A 10,663-nucleotide genomic window follows, 5' to 3' on the forward strand; every position below is an offset into this window, starting at 1 on the left:
TAAACAGAGGCAACAATCTTGACTCCAGTCTGTTTCAGTGATTTGGCCACAATTGTTTGCTGTATTTTAATTTCTCAAGTACAGCTACTGATATGTTACGACTTTGTTTTTAAATCTAAAAATAACTGCCTGTTTATTGCATTGGGGCCAGTAACTATTGTGGAGATTAGAATGATCCAGGTAGGAGTACTGTGACTGAGTACCTGAAGTTTATGCAAGTCAGTCTTGTGTCTCTTTAAAAAAATGCAAAACTGAAAGGTCATCAAATCTTAAAGAAAGAAAGATCAAACTAAAACTAACAATTAAAGAAAGCAAAACTTTGAGGAAGATGTGATGATTCGGGGCTTCCGGTCTGGTTTTAATGTAATGGTCCACAGAATCAGCAAATGCAAACTTCTCTGGGCTGTACCCTAGCTGACTCTGTGCCTTGTCTATTCGAAATGTATGAGTTATAGAAATGTTCTGTACCTATAGGGCAAAAGAGTCAACATACAAAGATATGAATACATAGGAAATCGGAACAAAGTCTGTAAATGGTAGCAAAGACACAGTTAAAGGAAATGTAAAATAAAAAAACCCCACAACATTGTATCAATGTCCTATTGACAGGTCACATTATTTTTAAAATTGTTCACTCAAAAGGAGAATCTTGAAAGCCCAAAGAGGAGTAAAACCTGCAAAGCAGAATCTTCTAGTCTTGAAAATGTCCATAAAAAATGTTCTGCACTCTTGTTTATGTACCTAAGGAGGCAGATAAAAGCCATCGCTTAGGTGCCTAAATATCTTCAGAAATTAGGGCCCAACTGACCAGCCAAAGCCATACAGGATACTGGGCCTTGGAAGGAAGGAGCTGAAGCAGCCTCTCCCAGATTGCAAGCATAAGCTCTTATCTTTACAAAGACCATATGGTAATGAGCATAATATATTGCCTAAAATGTATGACACACACATTTGCCCTGGAAACCGGAGGCTGAAGTAGTACTGTGTGGATTTTACTTTCTACTGACTTAATCTTAAATTGTACCTCAGTATTAACATGTATGTAAGCATCCTGTGAGAATTAAGGGGGGTTTATAAACAAAGACTTTACCTCATTTCTGGTCAGCAGTGGGGACAGTTCAACAAATGGCTTCAGCATCAGATGAAGGTATTCCATTATCATGGCTGCATAACAAAAGATTTCTACTTGAGGTAAGAATAGTAAATTGCTATGCCATTATGATTTTGGCGTATCTTGCACTGTATATGATAGTGAAGGATAATCACGTGCCTAAGAGCTCAGGGCACTATTACTAACATCAACAGGACTACCTGCTCACAAGGGGTTGCATTTAATCTTAATACGTCAGTCAGCTTGAATTAGGGCACTTGTGTGAAAAGGGTTTGGAGGGTTGGTGACAGGTCTAGTGAAAAGATCGTGAGACTTCATAAAAAATGTAACAATAAAATACTCAAAGTGGGTTTCTGTCTTAGCTGCACATGGGGTTTGATTCTGGAGAGAGCATGGGATACAGGAGAACAAGAAATTTACCCATCCAGAAAAGCAGATACTCTTCAGCGTATTTCATGAAGTCATGGATTTTTACGTTTAACTTTCTATATTTATACCCTTAGCTCCACAAAGTTATACATCTGTTAAGTCCTACATAAAACCTGGTTTTGTGGGACTTAACAGATCATTCTGGTTTCAACATGCTGCATAGAGCTGAACTTCACCCCTAACTGCTGCACACTAGATGAGCCCACAGCATATTATTTTTATACATGAAACTGAAAATTGTAGGCAAATTAAAAAACCCGAAAACATTATATTACAATTAGGAATGAGGGTAGAGTGGACAGGAAAGAGAGATGTTGATAAAATATATTTACCTGATGCATAAACTAAGGAAGTAGGAATACGTATCCATGGTTTACTGCAACCTATTCATTGAAACTGAAAGAAATTTAAAAAACAGTGAAAAAAACAGAAACCTCAAACAAGTTTTAAAGTTTCAATACAGAAGGTATTTGTGGAAATATTTACTGATGAAACAGAAAAATTCATCATTGCTGTTAGAGTTTTCATTTTTCGGGGGATTCCAGTTAAATGTCACATACAGACACTATGTAATTTTCAAGTGGCGGTCTTAAAAAAAGGAAAAAAAAAGTTTATAATAATTGACCAAAGTGTCATGGTGTGCTGACACCTAATTTAACATTATGACATATTTATTTTCAAGCCCATCATTAACAATAAAGTGATCTTTTGAAAATAATGTTTATTACAGATTAATAATTAGCATTTCTGTTTTTTGTCCACCCAAAATAGCCACCTTTAACAGATGTGTGCCCAAGAAATGAAGATAATGGCAGCTCAAAAGAGGATACTGGTTTAGCTGGTCCTTTGGTCTCAGTGAAGACAGTTGCTTTAATGTAGTATTTTAGGTAGGCTTTGTTACAGCGTTAATCACACTGAACTTCAAGCAGGAATTAAACCCACGTTCAGAACAGCGCTCTCACACCCAAAGCAAACATACCAAATGTAACATGCACACAAAAGCTGGAGCTGGGTACAGTCAAAGAAGTTAACGTGTTTGGAGATAAAGTATGTATTGTACGTACAAGCGGAGTTAACCATTCAAAAAGGTTGGATTTTTCACCATCATTAATGAAATACACCTGGCCACTCTGTTAAAGAGGTAGAGAAGAGACAAGTTAGTAAAAATAATACTGCATATATATTGACTTCTTTTTCTTTGTCTCATTCCTTATGAATAGTTTAAAAATAATACAGCAATATAAAATATGCATGGATGTACATACAAGCCAACAAACTATCTACACGTGTTTCAGTCAGTTACACTAATGTGTGCAATGAAATTGGTGGACAAGTGGTTTATGTGATTAACATGCCTTGGTATAATTTATTTATTACAGATGTGCCTATACAGAAGGGCTATACTGACTATGCAGAGATTACCAAACGCACTGAAAGTGGTGCCATATCTAACTTGTGCTGGTAACACATATTCACCAAGTGGTGGGACACGTTCTGCTCTCAGTCTAGCTAAGACTCATTGAAATCCATAAGACTCCATCTGTGTAACCAAGGCGTAAGTTACCTCTTTCCCTTTGCTTTCAGGGTTTTAGAAAAAGTAGTTTAATCTGCTTTGAAAATCTTTCTCATATACTTTAAGGGTAGTGCTTCTAGGTCAAATAAAAAACTGTGTTTACAAGGAGGAAAACAGTTGCAACTTTTTGAAATCAATGAACCCCCCAAAAATGTGCTTTTATTTGCATATGGTATGGGAAGAACTGATTATCACAGTTCAGAACATTAGGGCTGGATCTATATACAGGGCAACAGGGGGTAAATCTGCCTGAACTTGAAGTTTCATTTCCGACACAGCAAACGTCCTTTGCTCACCTTCCAGAAATGGCAAATATTATGTTACAAAAATGCAAAGATGGAGATATTCTTACAGAACTGAATATTCCAACTCTTAACACACTGCACAGCCAATGCTGCCAGTTCCCACACTGTTCATAGCACATTTGTCAACTGAATACAGAGACAACAACATAAGCTAAAGGACCATAACACGTACATTAATTACTGCTACTACAGTAGTTACTATAGTACAGGATACAGTGGCAGGATCCACTGTCAAATGAAAACTGTGGTGGTTTTATTGTTTACTTACAGCTATGTAGTTCTTTTCAGGGGTAAGAGCTTCAGCAGCTAGAATTTGAGCTTGTACAAGGTTCTCTGCGTGCACCCAGTTCATTTTAGCAGAAGGATCCCCAAACTTGAAGCTAAGTAGCCCTCTCTCAATATTCTTCTATAGACATAAACAAACATGCAACCAAAGCAAAATGGGTTTTAAAATGAGGTACAGTGCGCTTTCTTGTCCAGCTAAATGTAGCTTTGTCTCTACTTAAAAAAAATACATGAATCAATTAAAAAGAATCAAGAGGAGTGCAGAGAGCTCTAGAAATATTGCTCTTGAGGAAGGATCAAAGAACGTATTGAACACAATACATCCTGAATTTACAAAAATACAAGTCTATTCTAAGGATAATTAAAATATTGTGTGGAAAGGTAAGATACGGTTCTGAATGGATCACAAGTATTCACAAATTTGGATCAAATTTAACAAATAGGCTTGGTTGGGAACAAATGGAAAGTAATGCTAGGTGTCACATTTTTCATTTAACAGGTACATTTTAGAAACTGCAAGATGTGACAGTTGCACAATGCCTTAAAATGGGCTCATAATAAATAAGCTTAAAATCTTAAATAAAAATTTAAAAAGACTATATTTTTAAAGGAGGCTGAAGAAAACAACTCAGATTTAACTGAAATGTCATTTGCCAGTCTTAAAAGTTATTTTATTTAGAAGATGATAAAGTGTATTTTGGCTGACTTCAATATAATTCCCTACCTCAGCCACAAACCAGAAATATTTATTATGTGGTAAGCTTGAATGTATTCTTTCCTCAAAGCTGTGCGTAACTTTATATTGTGCTGATGCTTTTAAAGTAACTGACTCATACAATTCTACAGGGATCATATTCTAAATACTGTACTAGTCCTACAGTTTAAAAGACAGCAAGTGAAAAAACATGAGCACCTCAGCTGTTTGCCCTTCAGTAACCTATTGTACCAGAAGGTGCTTCCAACTCCTTACCTTGTTTCATTGGATAGTGAAAGCTGTTAAGAGTTGAGACTGGAAATAAGATATTTTGCCGTATCTCTTTTCATTAATATTTTAAACTATTTGGTGTAAGTTGCATGCAAACAGACATTTGAAATCTCATAGATTGGCCTGAATCTTATAATTATAGTAAGCATTAAGTTATAAAGCTGGACTTACATGTGTTTGTATTTCAAAAAAAGGCTTTTTTAATGTACTACACATTCTTTACAGATATAATACAGTGCCTGTTAACAAAAGTTATAATATCCTCAACAAACAATTGAATTGTTGACTTGCTGCCCAATAAGAAGGTCAGTCAATTTATAACACAAATAAATTATGCTGTTGTATATCATAGAAAATTCTGCTGATTAAAAAATTACAATACATACTGCTAGCCTTGGCAAGTGTCTTTGCTCTTCTGGTCCATAGATTCCTGGTGGGCGAAGAACACACGTATAGAGTATTCCACCTCCTAGAAGAATTGGTAAGACCATTCCTCAGTGACTTTCGCATGACTACGTTATATCTTTGTATGAACGAAAGACTGTGGTAGCAGAACTTACTCTGAAATAAACTAACTTCACTAAAGATTCAGAGAAGTCCTGCCAGCATAGTCAGATTCCTAGAAAATTACCAGATATTTCAAAACCTCTTTCTAACCAGTCCTTTGTCTCTGTGCCAAAGCAGTGAATGAATGTGCCAACTGTGGTGATGAGTTTGCTGAAGCGAGCACGTTACTGGTAAGAAAGTGGAATGAAACCAACTAATCTCATACAGAATTACTGATGGGAAACAGTGACTCACTAGCAGTACAAGATAGAGCTGAAAGGTTCTCAAGAGTAGGCACAGCCAGCTCCCACTAAAGAGGCTACAGAACTGCTACAGAAGCTCTTGATAACTTCAGTGGGAGAAAGTAAGGACCGTCATAAAAATCCAATCGCTTCCCAAGTATATCAGTTGGCTGGTTCATCATCTGCTAATAACTGTTCTTAATAGTACTTGAAAGCATGCAAAATACTCAATCCTGCTATGGCACAGGATCAAAATGGGATGTTTGGAACAATGACATTCTAGCTTCACTGAGAAATGCAGAACTGTGTATTGCTCCTAAAATGAAGAGGGTCTTTGGTGTGAAGAGTTGCTGAGAAAAGAGGAAATAAGGAAAAAACCCCTTTATTTTTTAAACTAATTCTATTGGAATGGAATGCCCATCAATGACTTTCTATCTCTTTATAGGCCTCTGCAAGTATCAAGTGAAGACATTCTTTTCTGTAAGTTGTCCAGAGCTAAATTTAGCTTAGTATCACTTGGTCACATAGAATCATGTTGCACTTCACATTAACTTGTTTTGACTGGCAGTTACAGTATCTCACTGGTGACCTTAAGTATTCAAGTGTATAACTGGCTTCCTCAACATGGAAAACTTTGGGAAGCGCTATTAAATAATTCCAGGCTGTAGTATCAGGTGGCTTCTTCAGATTTTAATACAGAACTACTGGCTTCCTCAACATGGAAAACTTTGGGAAGCGCTATTAAATAATTCCAGGCTGTAGTATCAGGTGGCTTCTTCAGATTTTAATATAGAACTTGAGGGGGGGGGGGTAACCATTTAATCAGCATTCATGTTTTACTTATGTTGCATAATACAGTGACATTAAACACTTGTTTTTGTTTAATTTATAGCTGTCTTCGTCTTTTCAATTAACATACTGAACTCATTGCTACCATGCTAAAACCTTTTACGGACACTGTAGGAACTTAAAAACAATTGAAAGTGATTTTTAAGTGAAAATCGTTTAGTGTGTGAGAGGGAGTAGATAACTTGATTTCATAATTGCTGGACAATCTCATCCAGGATTGATTCAGGATACAGGATGTTAGTGAGGAACAAGAAGAAGAGGAGGAGGAGTAAATTCCACCGTGAATTCATGCTAACACAAAAGTACCTGCTAGTGGAGTTCCATTAGCTGCTAGTACCATTTGTTCTGCAATTGATTTGGTTCTGGAATAATGATCAACATGCTACAGAGAAAAAGCAAATATGTTTTTATCTATTCGTGAAATGACAGAGCAGAGGGGCATCTCTTCTCCACTAGTTTTTACTTAGCAGATGGCAACAAATACCTCAAAATACTGAAGCTGTAGGGTATTAGTTTGGGATAAAACACATGCATATTGCTAAGGTAAGCAAGCATTTTTGTTTATGCAAACCCAGTTAATTAATTTCAGCACATGTGAGAAGCAATAAATATATGTATGCTTTGAATGCTGCCAAGAATGTAATTGATCACTACGTTGTAATCTGGATTTCTTTTTCAGGTAACGGAAAAATCAAAAGCCAAGTTTTGAAGACATTCCAATTGGTCTGAATTATCCTGTTCACTTTCTTGTGGCACTGTCCCACAGAAAATATTATTTGATATATTATTCAAAATATTACTCAATATTTTCTCTACCCATCTCTACTTCTTGAAAGACTGTGAAGTACTTGATGGAGGGAGGAGGGACAGAAAAACCAACTGTGTATGCAAAGCACCCAGAATTACTTTCTCCTCTTTAATTAAATGCAATAAAACCATATAAAAATAGGCTGCTTTTCCATATCAGCTCTACGTTGAATATATGTCATCTTCAATAAGGAAGAAACAAAAAAATCACATAAATAATAAATGGCTAAAGAGGCACCAAGCCGAATAACACAATCCCTATGTCCAGGTGGAATTTCATTAATGTTAATGGGACACTGTGTGGGTTATTTTCCAAAATGAAGGCCTTGATAGGAAACAAAGAAATACATACTGCAGTGTACATAAAACTGATGTGTCAAGGTTGTGAATAGCATCTCCAAAGAGTGTAAAGAGTTTTCTTTCTTCTTTCTTGTACCTGGGTTCTGGCATCAGGCAAAACATGGTCATGAAAATTCCAGGCTTTTTCAGAAACACAAAAGTAAACAAAGAGGAAATTTGAAAATATAATACGACCAAAATACCTTTTCAATTGGAAAATATGGCACAGTGTCCTCGTCACCGTCTTCAATAGGAAGCCCTCCAAACACCACATTTACTGTACTGGTGTATACCAATCTAGCGATGTTCCTTTGTTTGCAGGCTGCGGCAACGTATAAAGTAAATTAGTTGAGTGGAAACTGAAACAATATGGGAAAAAAGTTTGTATGACCTTTTTCTGAGAAACTCTCAAATCTTAAAAGAGCAAATTCTTCCATTTTATGATTGGCCGATTTAAAATGCAAAGCACATTTAAAGGGAAGGCATCAGCGTGCTTTATAATCTGGCACATCCTAATCCGGATGCTGTAAACTAACACTGTGCCTCTGGCAGGGCTGCGATGGGCTTCAGCTCCAGCCAGGCAGGTGGCAGAAGTCCATCGGCTTCAAGGGCTGCCCGCTACCTGTGCGCAAGCTATTAGATAGCAACGAGGTTTACTGCTACAAAACACACATGGAAGTAGTTAACTCCTTACATGGGTACGGATGCTGACGTCAGGTCAAACGCCGTTACGAAAAGTTGAAGTAGTTGAACTACAGTGCTGGCTCTTGTATCACACCCCATAGCAGAATTGAGCTTAAAAAAACCCCAATGACATGTTTCCTCATCTTCTGCCAAAAATGTAAAGTATTTGGTAAAAAATAGTGTGTGCCAAAAAAGCTGACTGGCTTTTTCCAAGTGGTATAATATTTTGATATGCTATACCAACACCCAATGGCAAGGTTAGATACATACCATCAATGATGAATCTTGTTCCATGAATGTTTACAGTTTCAATCTCTTCTCTGTGCAACTAGGAAAATAAAGAAATTGTGCATTAATAATAAATAAATAATATAATAATAATAAAACATTTTAAATTCAATAGGGGGATGTTATAAATGTCCCCAAATAAAGGTAATGAGTTTAGTGCTTTGATTATAAAAAAGATCATTTAGACTGCTGTTTCAGACTTCAAGAAGTCAAATCATTATTTTTAAACTACGCCTGTATTTTTCTTGTATTCTTACAGACTAGCCTGCTTGAAGCGAAGAGAATCGCGGTGCTTCTAAATATACATTTCCAGTTACTAGACGTCGTGCAGCAGTATGTTAAATATCCATGTTTCAGTAGCACTTCAGTGACCAGTTGCCTCTACCCAGAGCAATTCCAAGTATGCATTGCTCAATTGCAAATATCTTTGGATGAGCCATTCTATCCAGCTAAGGTAATTTAACAAAAGGAACTTCAGTAACAAGGTAAAAAAGGGTGGGTGTGTTTGTAACTTTAATCATAAAAATTGTGGCTCAGAGTCCTACATCAAGTACATCCTTACAGCTTTTTACCCAATGGCGAACAATTAAGACTTGAAATGAAGCCATTGTGATAATCTAGTTATATAACATAATTTATAATTCAGTTCCGGTTTTGTTCCTCCCAGTGACCTTGCAGCTAGGAGTTCCACGTGGAAGGTTTAGGGAAGGATCAGGGTTTTGGAGGGAACCTGCCTCCTTTGTCTTTCCTTTTGTCCTTGCACTATTTCAGAACTCTTCAATGCCATTTCCAACTCAAAAGCCCTCCCAGGCGGCTGGTAGAGCCTCTAATGGTGAGGAAATCATTTCACAAGTAGGAAAACGGTACAGTAAGCAGACTGCTTGCAGCTAGCACACCAGTTTGCACAGAGCAATTTACCAAAACAGCATGGACGTGGATTCAGGCTCTCAGGATAATCTGAAGAGCGAAAATCTAACGTGGTGTTACAGCATCAAGTCTCTCATGCTCAGTGTGAGTGGTCACACAGAAAAATACAAAACTATTTGGACTCACTTGCTCTCTTCCTGACATTCCATATGAAGCTACATGAAACACACAGTCAGCCCCTTCACAGGCTGCAAATATGGCATCATAATCCCTGACATCTGCCTGTAATACATAAGAAAAGATATTTGGACTTGAAAGCAAAGCTGCAGGTTAGCATTTGTCATATAGAGAGTTAGCACAGAGGGAATGCATATATATAAAATTGTACTTACTGTACGTCCTGGGACTGAAACTAGGCCCGTTTTCAGTACTTGCAGATAATCATACTTGCTTCCACAGAACTCAAAGGACTTTAAAAACATTCGTTAAGCCTCATAATACCCCTATGTTCATTCTACAGGTGATACACTATGGCACAGATGAGGGCAGCGGCTGGGTCCTGAGGAGCACTTCAGAGTCAGGAGGTGAAGCGGGTACTCTGTGCTACACGTTACAGGTTTCGTTGCTTTCCTTATTTCAGACATACTAAAATCAGTTGACAAAATCGTGTGGGATATTCACACAGTTGAAACGGTTATTGAAATGTGCAGTAACTTGCAATTAGGTATTTGGCTTCTGTGAAAACTAGTAAGACATTATGGAAAAGGCAAATGAACCAACTTTGACAGTTGTGAAAATACAATTTATCATACCTGGATACACACTACTCCTTTGGGAATTTCCCAGATAGGCTTGTGTATGTCATACAGAACAACGGAAGCTCCTGCGTTGGCAAGAGCACATCCCAGCTTGTAGCCAAAATAGCCTCCGCCTCCTGTCACCACTGCTCTCATACTTTTTTCATTCAGTGCTCCAGCAGTTCCGTTCACTTTAGGGGTTTGGCGCCAGGGTGTTGCTACCCCACATGGTACAAGTTTTCTGTCAGTGAAGTGCTGTCTTCTATTACCAGACACAAGTAACAATTTCTCCTCCATGTTGAAAATTGCTCCATAGCGCTCCTGGATGCAGACGATTCCAGGGAGTTTCATGTTAACAAGCTCTAGTCACACCAGCAAAATTTTACTTGAATGCAACCTGTTTAAGAGAGAGAAAGACAAAAGCAAAACACTAGCTACAAAATTTCAAGATTTCAAAGATTTCTTTTAAAAGACCCATTTAAATTTTCTGCTTAGATTGTTTAAGAGTTTGTTTAATCGTAATTTTCACATTTTACAAACATTTAAAATGTCTGTA

The 10,663-nt window shown here is 37.3% G+C and overlaps 1 protein-coding gene across 1 annotated transcript; it reads right to left on the reverse strand.

Moving 5' to 3' along the window:
* Positions 1-219: 219 nt before the first annotated feature.
* LOC103900888 (putative short-chain dehydrogenase/reductase family 42E member 2) lies at positions 220-10,458 on the reverse strand. Its single transcript, XM_009281672.1, is given in 11 exon segments — positions 220-468; positions 1,091-1,164; positions 1,873-1,936; positions 2,605-2,670; positions 3,687-3,824; positions 5,075-5,157; positions 6,632-6,707; positions 7,675-7,793; positions 8,426-8,483; positions 9,497-9,592; positions 10,123-10,458. Coding segments are annotated over 11 exon segments (1,359 nt in total).
* Positions 10,459-10,663: the final 205 nt, after the last annotated feature.

Source organism: Aptenodytes forsteri, unplaced genomic scaffold (assembly GCF_000699145.1).
Source record: "Aptenodytes forsteri isolate BGI_AS27 unplaced genomic scaffold, ASM69914v1 Scaffold84, whole genome shotgun sequence".
In the NCBI taxonomy this organism is placed as follows: domain Eukaryota; kingdom Metazoa; phylum Chordata; class Aves; order Sphenisciformes; family Spheniscidae; genus Aptenodytes; species Aptenodytes forsteri.